The 14,911-nt window shown below is 35.6% G+C and overlaps 1 protein-coding gene and 1 long non-coding RNA gene across 2 annotated transcripts; one reads left to right on the top strand and one right to left on the bottom strand.

Annotated features, from left to right (window-relative positions):
• Nucleotides 1–270: 270 nt before the first annotated feature.
• LOC132630199 (disease resistance protein RPV1-like) lies at nt 271–12,688 on the top strand. Its single transcript, XM_060345779.1, has 7 exons — nt 271–378; nt 2,085–2,636; nt 2,706–2,779; nt 8,965–10,069; nt 10,518–10,796; nt 10,879–11,739; nt 12,113–12,688. Exons 1-7 carry the CDS (start codon nt 271–273, stop codon nt 12,686–12,688), a joined length of 3,555 nt encoding a protein of 1,184 aa, XP_060201762.1.
• On the bottom strand, nt 4,984–7,814 carry LOC132630065 (uncharacterized). Its single transcript, XR_009578475.1, has 3 exons — nt 7,594–7,814; nt 6,406–6,472; nt 4,984–5,473 (listed from the first exon to the last, which is right to left on the bottom strand). It is a non-coding gene; the product is annotated as an uncharacterized LOC132630065 (long non-coding RNA).
• Nucleotides 12,689–14,911: the final 2,223 nt, after the last annotated feature.

The raw sequence follows: 14,911 nt of genomic DNA, 5'->3' as shown, positions 1-14,911 counted from the left end.
AAATCACTCACAGCAGGCAAATAAACACAATTGGAGAACCTTAACACTCAAATATGGAGAACAACAAGCCAAAAAAGACGCACATCGTAGCAAATCCACAATGAGATGGAAGCCATACTCAAAACGGACATCGGGCACAAAATCTATATATACACATCCCGCTCTTACAATCCATGTAAAAGTCAGCAGAGGAACACAAAGATCCAGATCACAAACAACAGCGAAGCGGCAAAACTTTCAATCAACTTTGGTAGAACTAGAACCGCAAAAATGAAGGTGGAAATGGAGGAAACCAAAGCAGAGATCAAGCAACAAACCAGAGTACAGAGCAAATCAAAGTTCAAATCAGCTGAGAAGATGGATATGGAAGCGATTCCGGTGCACGGCTACCACCATCGTGTTTAGCCCTAGTTTCCTAATTCTCTTCAGGTCAAACTATTTACATTTCATTTTGTTGTTTTATGTTGACTACTCAGACGATGATGTTTATTGCTTTAGACAATGTTAATAAAATAGCCCTAGGTGGTACAAAGCCTAGTGGCCTTTAATTTTTTTAAAAAAAGAAAACCCTTAAAAGGTAGTCATTTGTGAAATTTCCCCTTGTTGGTATCTCCCCTAATACGATGATGAGGCAAAGCTCCAGAGTTTGCGCTTAAAGTAAGAGCTAATAAGAAATTATTAGTCCCCTTGTGTATATTGGCCAAAACCCTCTAATGTCTTTTTTGTTAATGTTTAAAGGCACGCACAAAATCTAAAATCATCCTTCATTTAACGGAATAAGGAAAAAGGAGAATAGATCAATTGTAGTAAGATGAATCAAAAGCTGACTTTTTTTTGTTTGGACATCTTGACAAGTTATGTATGCACTTATGGCAAAATATAAAAGGACATGATGACGACTCGTGGAATTATTCAAGACGCTGTCACTTGTGAAGTTTTGACCAAACTTATTAATAAGCTATGATGGGGACAATGGATATTTCGATATGAATTTTTCCACACTGAGAAAGCCAACAAGTTATTTGAGGACTCTTCAGTGGAATCGGAGGCGGAGTCAAAATTCCATTTCTATGGATTCTAGGCTAGCATTTTGCCATAGATTTCCAATTATTTTTTTTGAAAAACTTGATTTTGGATGAAGTTTTTCAAGTTTTGAAAATGTGTTTGGCCATAGTTTTTCAAAACATATTTCACTTTTTGTTTTGGAAAACATGAAACATTACTTATAATCATAAGTTCTAAAAACTATCAAAATACCCAACAAAACATACATACTTGCTAATCCCAAATTATGCGAACATGATATTTTAATAATAACGGCTAATAATACACTCATTAGCTACTACAATTCAAATTACAATACAAAGATCAATTTTATCTTCGTAACGGATTTCTAGAGTTGGTAGAACAATTTTCCCCAGGGTTTCTTCTTATACTGTTTGGGCACAGCTTAGCTCGTTCACTTTATAGAAGATACTGCTTTAATAGTGGAAACATGGTAAGTACAACTTTAATGGAGGAACATGGTAGATAGAATTAGTTGGGTCATAAATAGATGTAGCTTGTTTTATAAAATACAAAAGTTTGGGGTAGTTTTTTGAAGTTTTGAAAAGGCCAAAACATAGATCTTGATCGAAAAATAGGTTTGAACCAGAATTTGGGATTTGAAGGTTTGTTTTCAAAATCTGTTAAAATTTTTTTGGCCAAACAAAGATTTGAAAATAAATCTTCAAAATATGCTCTCAAAATCTATGGCCAAACGAGAGCTAAATTATAGAACACTGACTTCAAGTACTAATAACTGAGTTCTAAATTTAATATGTATACATATTTGATGATTTCTTTTAAAACTCAAATATACTATTTGAGTTATAACGAATTAATGAGTTCGATCAACCCGTGACCCGTATCTGAACTTCTACCTCCGCCACTGAGCAGAATCATTTTGAAGGTAGTACATAGGAAGGCATGTAGAATGTCTCTACCACTATATAATGCCATGTCGTGGATCCCTTTGCTCACTACTCACCAAAGACTAATAACTCTTTCTTCGATTTGGTCTAATAATATTATTTTTGTGCAAGGCTGCTCATAGCATTATGGCCTCATCCTCCATTATGCCCCCACCTTCATCTTCATCTCACAAGTATCATGTTTTTTTGAGTTTTAGAGGGAAAGATACGCGCAAAACTTTTACAGACCACCTCTACGATGATTTGGCGCAAGTTGGGATTCATACGTTTAGAGACGATGAGAAGCTCCGAAAAGGCACGGAAATCAGACCTGAACTGCTTCAAGCTATTGAAGATTCCATGATCTCCATTGTCGTGTTTTCAAAAAATTATGGCTCGTCTAGCTGGTGTCTTGATGAGCTTTTGAAGATCCTCGAGTGCAGAGAGCAGCATGGTCAACTAGTTATTCCTATTTTCTACGACGTTAATCCTTCTGAGGTACGTAGACAAGCCGGTACATTTGGTAAAGCGATTGCTAAACACAAAAAACGTTATGGGAAGGAGAAGGTCGCAAGGTGGAAAGCTGTTGTCACTGAAGCTGCAAATTTATCAGGATGGGATTTGCCAAACATCGAGAACGGGTACTCTAACTTGCTCATTTTTTTTTTTTTTTGGATAATGGGAGCATATCATAACGAAAAATAACCAGGTAGCAGGAGCATTGCTCTTTGTTAATTCAGTTTTTGTCTCCAGCATACTAAGATTATAGTCCAAAATATATCTAATAGATGTAGTTCCCAGAATCAGTGGGGACCCAGGATTCAGTGGTTCTGGGTGCTCTCCTTAAAATCAACAAAAAATATATTGCTTTGAGTAGATTTGTAATTGGCTACTCCATGGCTTAACCTAAAGCTTACAACCTTTTAACCGGAGCACCAAGATCTTTTATTGCCTCATGGGTGCTATTTATTATTTTATACCAAAACTTTAATATTTTTTATATGTCTACGTAGAGTATCTGCCACGGTTAATGGGTGCTAGAGCACCAAAACTTAGCACATGCGTCCGCCCCTGCCCAGAATGTTTGTTCAATCTGCATTGTTGGCAAACTTCGGAGGAATTACCAAAATTCTGAGTCTATTAAGAAACATGTCCTGGCGCCCTCCTTTGCCAATAGATCAACGACTAGATTTGGCTACCCTTATATGTGGTTGATTGCTGGATTCCCCAGTTGACTACATGAAAGACCTGCATTCATATATTAAGGCACCGTAAGTTTGGTGTCCATTTCACAGCATATTAATTACCTCAGAGTACTCTGAAACTATTTCGAAGGGAGTAAGGTTATGTTGTACAACAATCGTTAACCCCCTGCATAACACACATTGGCATACTGTTTCTGTTTACTTGCTCAAACTTGACTTTTAACTTTTCTATGCTAATAGATTACAAGAATTTTTATACACTATGCATCAACCTATAACAAAACAATAGATGGCCTATAATAAGTAGAATAAGTGACCTACAAAATAAGACAGACAATCTATTATATTACTTTACTACTATTAAGAAGAGTGAGTTGGGTTCTCGTCGTTCGTTCTTAATTAGAAAAAAAATAAATTGTGGGCCCCATATATATATATATATATATCCCTTCCAATTTAGTTAAAAAAATTATGGGGCCCATATATATTAACCAATAACTAATATTAAAAAAATAGTGCAAATTAATAATGTCAAGAAAAAGTGCACCCCATATTAAAAAATCAAACAATATTCATGTAATTTTCAAAGTATCTCATTAAGTCAATAATGATGGATTCATTGCCACGTGCGTATTTGTAGCAAACACTAATATAATAAAGTTTTAAATACGGAGCACAAACTATAATGTTATATTAATCGTGTTTTGAACATAGTAGCCCATATTGACAAAATCAAGCAATATATATATATATATATATATATATATATATAAAAAAAAAAAAGTGAATCCCATATTAAAAAAATAAACAATTTAAAAAAAAAAGTGCAAAAAATAAATTGTGAGCCCCATAATTCTAATATATATATATATATATATATATATATATATATATATATATATATATATATATGCATAAAAATGGTGCAAATTAATAATGTCCAAAAAAAAAGTGCAGACTTTGTATTTGTAGCAAACACTAATATAATAAAGTTTTAGATACGGAGCACAAATTACAATGTTATATCAATCGTGTTTTGAACATAGTATATATATATATATATATATATGCATAAAAATAGTATAAACTAATAATGTCCAAAAAAAAAAAGTGCACCCCATAAAGGGTGGACCTCATACTAAACAACATCAAGCAATATATATATTAAAAAAAAAAAAGTAAAACCCACCATCTCCAAACTCACTATAAAAAAAGCGAACCCCATATTAACAAAATCAAGCAATATAAAAAAAAAGTGAACCCCATATTAAAAAAAAATAATGTAAAAAAAAAGTGCAGACTTTGTATTCGTAGTAAACACTAATATACTAAATTTTTAGATACGGAGTACAAACTACAATGTTATATTAATCGTGTTTTGAACATAATATATATATATATATATATATATATATATATATATATATATATATATATATATATAAAATAGTGCAGATTAATAATGTAAAAAAAAAGGTGCACTCCATATTAAAAAATCAAACAATATTCATGTAATTTCCAAAGTATCTCATTAAGTCAATAATGATGGATTCATTGCCACGTGCGTATCAATCCATTAGTGGGAGCAAATGTAATTACTTTTCTTCAAAAAGTTAAGTAGTCAAACCATACAGTTTTCTTTTTTTATATTATCCCTAGATCTAATCTAGATATTAAACTGTTATATTTGCTATTCCGCCATGTCATTTATGTCACGACCCAGCCCCGTGGGCCGCGACTGGTGCCCTACTTGGGCACCCAAACGGATATACAAACTAAATCATCATAGCAAAGCTTAACACGGATTTCATATCCATCATTTTTAAACAGAGTTGGGAACAAATATTATCTTGCGCGATTGCGCGTACAAAACATCATATCAGAATCAAAAGAGGCGGCGGAATATACATCGCCGAACATATGCACATATCTCAAAAAGCCGGCAAGGCTATCAAATATGTCAAAAACCGACAAGGCTGTCAAATATGTCAAAAGCCGACAAGGCTATCAATTGGCACAACGGCCCAAAACACAGATACAAATGCACGCCGACAAGGCTGCCATAACGAATAGCATCATACAAACACATTGGAACAGAAGTAGGCACACACACCCACAGCTACGTCTACAGACCTCTAAACAGACAAACCGAATCATATGGCGGGACAGGGCCCCGCCGTATCCCTGAACAAATATATATACATACTCGGCGAACAAATATATATACCAACATATATGCTCTGAAATGAGAAGAGCACTCCAAACAGCAGAAGGGGATGTCCTAAACTGGTGAATCACCAAACTGTGCGTCTGTACCTGCGGGCATGAAACGCAGCCCCCCGAAGAAAGGGGGGTCAGTACGAAATATGTACTGAGTATGCAAAGCAGAATATACAGAAAACAAACCTGAGACATAAACGAAACAGAAGTGTCGAACATAAGTGCAAATCCAATCATATCAAAATGTTTAGTTTCAAACATGTAAGTCATGCATAGGGTACAGAAGAATATGGTCGCCCGCCCGTCGATGGCGCCATAACAAAGCATAACACCAGAAAGTTTCAAATCTCCGTAACCCCGTCACGTATCACATCACCGCATAACGCCATACACAACATAGCACCAAATATAAGTGGAACCCGACCCTCTTTTGCGAGTAGCTCGGTGAACCATAAACACAGCATAACTCCGGAGTATAACAAAGTGCGCACGACAACAGAACCGGCCCGGGACTCGGCGAAAGGAATAACAGAATGCACGAATAGAATCGTGAATAGTCATATGCATAAAATCATTTTCATAAATTCAAACATAAGCAAAATGGTCATATTTGAAAATCGAAATAATGGTTATACTAATCTTTCAAAAGTTCCCGAATTACATAAAGGGAAGTCGCGGGACCCACAGACGGAAATTTACCCAAGTCGGGCCCGCTTATGGAAAACATACTCATTATACATAATGCAAACTCTTATAAAAATATTGGAGCAATCCGAGCATTTATACGAAAGATATGACATTCCAAATTTACGAATTCTTTAAAGTGAAACCCTTTGGGTGCAAAGTTCGGAGAACAATTATTTCGAATACATAAAGATTCATATTTCATCAAATCATGCATAAGAATGCCAAAGAACATATACGGATCATAACATGCTCGGATGTCGGATTTGGAATTTCCTTAAGGCTCTAATTCAGCCTATGAAAAACTAAGACATGCCAAAAAGAAAGGAAGTTGCTTTACATACCTCGTACGCACTCCAAGATGGCCAATCTAAAATAAATATCCAATCTACGCCTCGGGCTCCCCAAGGTCTATAAATACGCCAACGAATACCAAACATTAGCTAAGGGCACTTAAGCCATTCTTTCCAACTAATCATTAAATTCTACAGAAAATTCGACAGCACTTCCCCTGTAAATAGGCCATCCCGAGAATTTATCTCGCTCAAAATCAACAACAACAACCACAATAAACAACCTAGTAACATTGATAATCAATTCGAAAGGAAAAACAACATTAATAGCTCTCTTTTACAACTTTCAACAACCTTCCAAACATTCGATTCAACAGCTTACTTTCAAGCCACGATATCGTTCGTACATTCGATTATTAACCCGAATCCTTTCCCACAATATTATAGGACTTCTAAACTATTCACATAATTTTTCCAACGATCCCAATTTTTTTTTCTCCAAGCTGGCCGAAACCAGTCCCTAACCGAGCAGCCCCTTTTTTTCATTTTTCCTCATTTTCAAGTCATGTTTTGTATCAACAATTCACAATATAACGATATACTTTCTCATAAAATATACGAATTACGTCAAACGCACAACAAGCCTCAAAACAGCCCGCATAATCACAACATCAATCTTAAGTCATTAAACACTTATTTCCACTAGAATTCATAACGACGACACTAAAGCGCTTAAACGATAATAATGCGATCTTCGGCATATTATATGACTCACATTCGTCCACACTACACATATACATATGTTAATGGTTCTCATATATAAGGATTGCATTCAATGCACAAAGCTCTCCAAAACAGTCCGCACATTTACCATATCAATTTTGGGCATTAAACTCTCATTTCCAACATAAAAGTCACCACAATAACCATTACGACGCTAAGCGATATTAATTCATTATTTGACAAACATTTGGGACCATATATACGGCCACACCCACCTTTGTACATATAGATGGTTCTAATTTATTTCTTCACTCTACAACAATCAAATACGCTACAAACAATTAATTCATCAATTCAATCACAACACCCATTTACACAATCACACCCACATTACACGGCTAACACACCCATCACACAACCCAACTCCAACATTCCATATTTCATGATTTTCACCCATATTAACATACTACAATATGCATACAACCTTTATAACACAAAAACAAGATTAGAACTCACCTTTCTTCTTCAATCCCCCAATAGGCTAGGGTTTGCAAATGGGCAAAATAAATGGTTGGATGACCCAAACGATACTTCCACGCCACTTAGGGACCTCAATATAGTGGGTTTGAACCAAAGAATTAATTTTTAGAAGGCTTGAAGTGGAGTTGGTTTTTCTCCACCCTTGGCCGTGAGCTTCATGGTGAAGCTCTTCAACTTGGCTTTATTTCTTTCTAAGTGTTAAGTGAGGAAAGATGAATTAGAAGTCTTCTTTTAAGGCTCCACAAAATATCTCTATGTCCTTGGCCCACACAATGTGTGGGACCTTTTTGTGGACCACACGGCTACAAGGCCATTTTTTGGCAAGATTTTTAATTCCAATTTTATGAATTGTGGTCCCAATTTTCCCTAAGTGTTCAATGCCAACAATTTCATATATAACTTATGTCTCAAAATAAAATCAAATGGTCAAAAGTCCCGACTTCAAATCCCGGAATAGTCTTGGCCTTAAATTATCATAGTTAATCCGGGTTGTCCCAATGTATAAAAATACGGGACGTAACAATTTATTTGTTATGCTCACTAAAATAAATAAACTTAAAATATTTATATTTTAAAATAAGATAGAATTTAATTAATTTTTTATTTTTATTCTTACTCTAATAAAGTGAAAAGAGATTAATGTCGTAAAAAAACAAATGGAGATCAAATAATGAATAAGGTAAATTAGTCAAATTATAATTCTAATCGGCGTTTTCTTAAAAAACCATGCAAAAGACAACATGACAAGTAAAACGAGCTAAACCAAGAATATTTATCAAAAATTAAAAAATAGTATTTCTTCGTTTAACTAGAAAATCAATTTCTACTTTGTTTCGTTTTAAACATGTAAAATTAATTTAATAATTTAAATTAGAATTATCCAAATCAAAATTTGATTAAAAATAATAAGTATTTTACACCTTTAAATTAATCGAATTAAAATTGAAAGTATCAACTGATGCTTAAAAATTGCTATTATTTTATCTCAAAGAGAGGAAAATAGTTTCCTTTTAAACAAGTTTTCTCTTTTAAAAAATATTAATAAATTTGCCGATTTTATATTCGTAGCAAACATTAATATAATAAAATTTTAGATACGGAACACAAACTACAATGTTATATTAATCGTGTTTTAAACATAATGTATACTATATATATATATATATATATATATATATATATATAATCACTATTCAAAGACAACTACATACACATAGATGCACTATAATCTAAAGTGTTGGGCACGGGCATAGGCCGTCTAGTATATAAGATAAATTCCTATCTAAAATACCTTCCTCTCATCTTGGTTAGATTTTAGACTAATTTGTCCTGGGTTTGACTTTTCAGGCATGAAGCAAAATTCAACAAGAAACTAATAGAAGAGGTCTTAAAATTAGTAAATCCCACATGCATGCACCTCCCAGGACTTGTAATTGGGGCTAATTCTCATGTTGAGGGCGTGATTTCTCTATGCGACTTCTACTCATCAGCTGGTGTCTGCATGTTTGGAATCTATGGGATGGCTGGCATTGGCAAAACAACAGTTGCCAAAGCTGTCTACAATCAAATCCACAGGAGGTATGAAGGTTTCTCCTTTGTGGCTCACGTAAGAGAGCGCTCGGAGAATAACATGCTTCACAACTTACAGGAACAACTTCTTTCAGAGGTTCTAAGAAAAGAGAACTTTAAAGTCCATTATAATGTTGATATGGGAAAATGCCTAATCAAAGAAAGACTTGGTCAGAAGAAGGTCTTCATTGTTCTTGATGATGTCGATGACATGAGTCAGATAAAAGCATTGGCGGAAAAGCGAAGCTGGTTCGGTTCAGGGAGCACAATAATTATTACAACCAGAAGCGAGCATTTGCTAGATGATGTTGGAGTAGACTATAAGTACAAGGTAACAAGGTTGGATGATTTCTCTTCCAGGCGACTCTTTTGCTTTCATGCTTTCAAGGATTCTACTGTACCCGAAAATTTGGATCATGAGTTGGTGAAAGACATAGCACGTCTTGGTGGAGGGGTTCCTTTGGCACTCGAAGTTCTTGGCTCTCTTTTGCATAAAAAGAATGATCAAATATGGAGAAGTACCTTTGAAAGCTTGAAAAATCTTGTTCATCATAATAGCATTCACAAAGCACTCAAAATAAGCTACGACTCACTTGATGAGAACTCTAAGGAGATTTTCCTTGACATTGCGTGCTTTTTTATTGGAGTCCAAGAAGATTATGCTAGTCTTGTATTGACCGGCTGTGGTCGCTCTTTCAGCTTGGGAAAAGGAATTTTGACTGGAAGATGTTTACTCAAAATTGAACAGAATTATTTGTGGATGCACGATTTGGTTCGAGATATGGCCAAAGAAATTGTTCGTCAAGAGTCACTTAAAGAACCTCATATGCGCTCTAGATTGTGGTTTCATGAAGATGTTCGTTATGTGCTAGAAAAGAACAAGGTAACAAAAATGCCACTCTCCCCTTTCACTCTCTCTTGCATTTGTTTGTCCGCCTGGAGCATAGAACATGTGCCGTGCATATATTGATATTCTTACACTGGGTATGTTGGTGTTGTTTTATATATTGATATTCTCTCCATTTCAACTTATATAGTGGTGTTTGACTGTTCAAGAGAAATTTAAGAAACAATGATTTTTGAGGTTTGTGGTTTTAAACATTTCATAACAGTTCTGTGGCTATGAAATCATTTTAATAAGGGTAAAATGAAAAATTTAAAATTAAAAGAGTGTCATTCTTATTTGGAACAAACAAAAGAGTATCACATAAAATGAAACAAATGGATTAGTGCATTATTTTTTAAGCATTTTGAATAGTAAAATAAATATTCAAACAAATCACTGAATATATAGAAGAGTACCCACATCTCCTGCACTGTAATGATGACAGGGTAGTGATCAGATAGAAGGCATCAGCGTCATCCATCCCAAAGTCAAAGATATAATTGTGGACACAGAGGCCTTTTCAAGAATGGATAGGCTGAAAATACTTCAAGCAAAAGGAATGAATCTTACTGGAAGCTTCAAAAATGTGTTCGAGGATCTGAGATGGCTTAGCTGGCAGAATTTCCCTTTGAAATGTTTACCTACTGATAGTCACCTAAGCAAGCTTGTGGCTCTGGACATGCGATATAGCAACATCACGGAAGCCTGGCAATCCAACATCAGGGTTTACTTGCTAAAAAACTTGTTCTTTCTAAGTTTTTCATAACTCTAGATACTTATGAACGTTTGTTGTTTCTATGAATCAGTCCCTGGAAAGCTTGAAACATCTAAATCTCAGTCATTGTCAACGACTAAAGCGAACTCCCGACTTTTCTAGTGCGATAAGTCTTGAGACACTATTGTTTACAGGTTGCTCCGAGTTGGTTGAGGTTGATTCATCAATAGGAAAATTGGTGAAACTTGTTCGCTTAAATCTGAAAGACTGCATCAGCCTCATGTATCTACCAAGCAGCATTTGCAAGCTAAAATCACTTCAACATTTAAATATGTCTGGCTGCTCAGGTCTACAACAGCTGCCTGCTGATTTCGGACGTTTGACAAACCTAAGAAGCTTATCGTTACAAGGATGCAACAGAAGTTTAAAGGCTCAATCTTGGCGGACTTCTATATTATCTTATGTACCATGGGCAGGAAGTAGTTCATCATGTCCAGTGAGGTTGTTGCCACACTCGATTTCCAATTTATGTCACTTGACGGAGCTCAATCTCAAAGATTGTAGGCTTTCAGAAGCAGATATTCCAACCAATCTTGGGAGTTTAACCTCATTGAAATCCCTGGATTTAGGAGGAAATGAGTTTTACAGTCTCCCATCATCCCTCTTTTGCGACCTATCTAAGCTACGTAGTCTTGTCCTGGATAATTGCAAGAATCTTCAAATGCTCTCACTACTTCCTCCTAATCTGCTAGAGCTCCATGCAACTGATTGCTCATCCATTGAAAGCCTAGACATGTCAAACTACAAGATATTGCCCGAGCTCTATGTATCTAATTGCGACAGATTGTCCGAGATTAAGGGCATGGAAACTATCCAAAATGTTGAATATGTTTGCATGGAGAGCAGTAGTAAGGTGGCAAGCCGTTTCTGCAGTGAAAGTTTCTTCCAGCTGGTAAGTTCCTCTATATATTCCTCTCTTCACTTTTGTACTACTCGCTCCATCCCAAAATACTTGTCATGTTTCGCTTATTGAGAGTTAAACTGCATGAACTTTGACCAAGACTTCAAGATATGCTCTTTTACTATATTGACATGAGAAGTATTTCAACTTACAGTATTCTTTTCGTATAATTTTTTAATATCTAAATTTTAATTTTAAAATTTTGAATTAATCTAATCAAATTTAGCTCCGAATATTAGTGAAATTGACTCCCGAAAAGATAAATATGACAACTATTTTGGGATAGTGTGAGTACTCCATTATAGTTGGAATTAGGACATTTTAAGCTTTATTTTATGAACGCGTTCTCTGTGTATTACCGCAGACTGGAGAATGTGATGAAGATCTTCCTTCTGCGAGCTGCTTCTTCATTGCAGGTAGCAAGGTTCCAGAATGGTTCAGCAACCGAGACGATGGACCTAAGATTACCATAACTATGCCATCAAACATAGAACATAAATTCCAGGGAATGATCCTTTGGTGTGTCTACAGTTGTAGATACTGGGGAAGTTTTGAATATGGTCCTGTCTTAGAGATCAGTGATCAAACAAATGGGATTACATGGGTCCTCTGCTTCCCAACTATTACTGTGAACCATAACAAACGTTCCTGGGTAAGCTTTGTGCCAAGACATTACTTTCGTCCTGCTTTGAAAGGCGCGGAAACAATAACATTTTCTTTCAGTATCAGAGAGCAAGGATTCATAGGGTTACAAGTGATAAAATGTGGCGTTCATCCAGCCTATGCTGCTGCAGGAAGAGAATTGCCAAAAATTGAGGCTCGAGATCCTCGGAGTAATTTTGAGGAAAGGAGGATCATACCCTTGTGGAGACCATCATACATTGTTGAGGTAGGCCAAGTTATGATGGCTGTTGGAACACTTACAATACTAAAGTTGTAATTATTTGATCATTTTCGCAAGTTGTACATCCTTATGTATATTCTACCCTCCCGATACCCCACTTATGGGGTTACACTGGGTATATTGTTGTTGTTTTCGCGATTTGTAAGGCATCTAAGTGATTATATCTATATTTCAATTTGCCAAGTGCAACCCTATGTATGTTGAATAATGAACCTTGTATTGGAAGAAGAAAAATATTTTGATTTGGCATGAGTTAGTTCATGAATTAGAAACTTATTGTATTACTCTTAGAATGTATCTATTTTTTTGTTCTTGAGCTAGGGAAGTCAGAAAGTTTAGAATTAAATTATGAAACATGTACAAGTCTAGGTACATGTTAGAAGAATTCTTATAGATACTTAGGCGTTATAGTCATTTTATGAAGCAAGTAAAGTGAAGTAAAGAAGAAGCATTTTCTCCACTAGTTTTCAAAGAGAATACTCCCCCCAAATTTTATAACATTTTGTATTAGAGCCGAATTTCTTGAGGGACTTGCGAGAACTGGTAAATGTTGGAGGAGAAGAAATCTTCTTGAAAGAGAATTAAAAATCATGTCTTCATGTATTTAGAGGAGAGAACTTCCACATGTGGGTTGTGAAAATGAGATCTTTTCTCTAGGTTGCAGATTTCTAGGAGGTAATCGAATCAGAAAGAATCCTACTTGAGTTGCCTGAGGATCCAACCGTTGTTCAGCTTCAGAATTTCAAAGCTGAGAACAAGAAAAGAGCTAAGTCTATCTAACACATCTACATGTTTCTGTATTAGAAGAAAATTTTGTGAAGACTATGTCTTGCTGGGAGAATTGAAAATGGAGGAGATTGAGAGTGTGAAACAATACTCAGAAAAGTTGATGAAACTTGTGAATCAAATTTGAATCTTGGGAGAGGATCTTTCAGAAGAGAAGATTGTCGAGAAAGTCCTCGTAAGTCAGCCTAAAAATTTTGAATCGAAAATTACTTCTCTTGAGGATTCTAGAGATATTGCAAAGCTGACCTTTGCAGAACTAATTAGTGCGCTTGAAGCACAAGAACAATGAAGTACGATGAGACGTAATGAAAATGGTCTTGAGCTAACTTTGCAAGCCAAAGTTGTGATCACCTCAAGCTCTTCAAGGAATGGCACGAAATTTAATGTAAAAGACAAAGGCTACAAGAAGAACAAGGTAGTTCAACTTTTTTGCAGTAACTGCAAGAGAAATAACCACAATGAAATTGATTGCTGGTACAAGGAAAAGATTACACCATCAAAAGTGAAAGCGCAAAAAAGCTCCAAGGTCAGCTGTGGCTTTAAGCGCAAAGCGCAAATAAAGCGTGGGCTTTAACGAAAAGAGACGCAATGGCGCAACAACACAAATATATATATGTTTAGTCCAAGACTAATAATAATAAGCATGAATAACAAATATATGGACAGAGAATTTGTAAAAACATTACGATAAAGTGAAAATCAATTATCTAGTGTCACCTCTTCAAGAGAGGCTCATTGGCAAGGAAAAATATGTCTTAGTGCCTTGATGATGACATTGAAGTGCACATAAAGCGAGATGAAGCGGTCAATACGCTTTGAGCCTTGCTTCAGAGCTTAAAGCGCGCCTTTGACAACACTGGATTACACCACCTTTGAAATGTAGATATTGCAAAAAGAATGATGACATGGAGAAGTTTTGCTTGAAGAAGCAGAGGCAACAAGCATAGCAACCTCATCAAGAACAAGTAAACCTTGTCGCAAATGAAGAAGAAAAGGAGATAATTTTGTTGTCGCACTCCATGAGGACGATGTTAAATCCACATTTGAGATACTTATGTCATGTTTGTTAGAAGTTCTAGAAACTTCACGATGCCGCTGTAAGAGTCGTATATGAAATTTTAGGATTTTAGATATTTGATGTAGTCTTTTTGCCGGGCGCATTATGTATGTGTTTGGGTTGAAGACCCAAACACATGCCGATTTTGGAATATGTTTGGATATACTATGAATGTTGATTTTGGAAAATGCCATTATGAATCTCTAGGTGGATGATAGGTGTTAACGTAAATGGCTTCGCTCAGTGCAAGTTAAGGCATCAGGTGCCAGATCGGACCCTCCTGTTTTGGGAAGTGAGACAATGTAGGAGGGCTTTGCTCATATAGTGATTGTTGATGTGCTTCCTTTCGGTTTGTTAAAAAGTTATATATAAAAGTTGCACAACCTTATTTTAGAATTTCTTCCCATACTATTGTG

Source organism: Lycium barbarum, chromosome 3, assembly GCF_019175385.1.
Source record: "Lycium barbarum isolate Lr01 chromosome 3, ASM1917538v2, whole genome shotgun sequence".
Lineage (NCBI taxonomy): Eukaryota > Viridiplantae > Streptophyta > Magnoliopsida > Solanales > Solanaceae > Lycium > Lycium barbarum.
Note: the sequence above shows the minus strand (reverse complement) of the source record. Positions and strands in the feature narration are given on the sequence as shown.

What these genes read in the sequence shown, in the direction of transcription:
- LOC132630199 (XM_060345779.1), top strand. Translation starts at nt 271, where the DNA reads ATGAAGGTGGAAATGGAGGAAACCAAAGCAGAGATCAAGCAACAAACC. An exon ending in TGGATATGGAAGCGATTCCG is followed by an intron (nt 379 to 2,084) that starts GTGCACGGCTAC and finishes TTTTTGTGCAAG; the next exon opens with GCTGCTCATAGCATTATGGC. An exon ending in ATGTGCTAGAAAAGAACAAG is followed by an intron (nt 10,070 to 10,517) that starts GTAACAAAAATG and finishes TAATGATGACAG; the next exon opens with GGTAGTGATCAGATAGAAGG.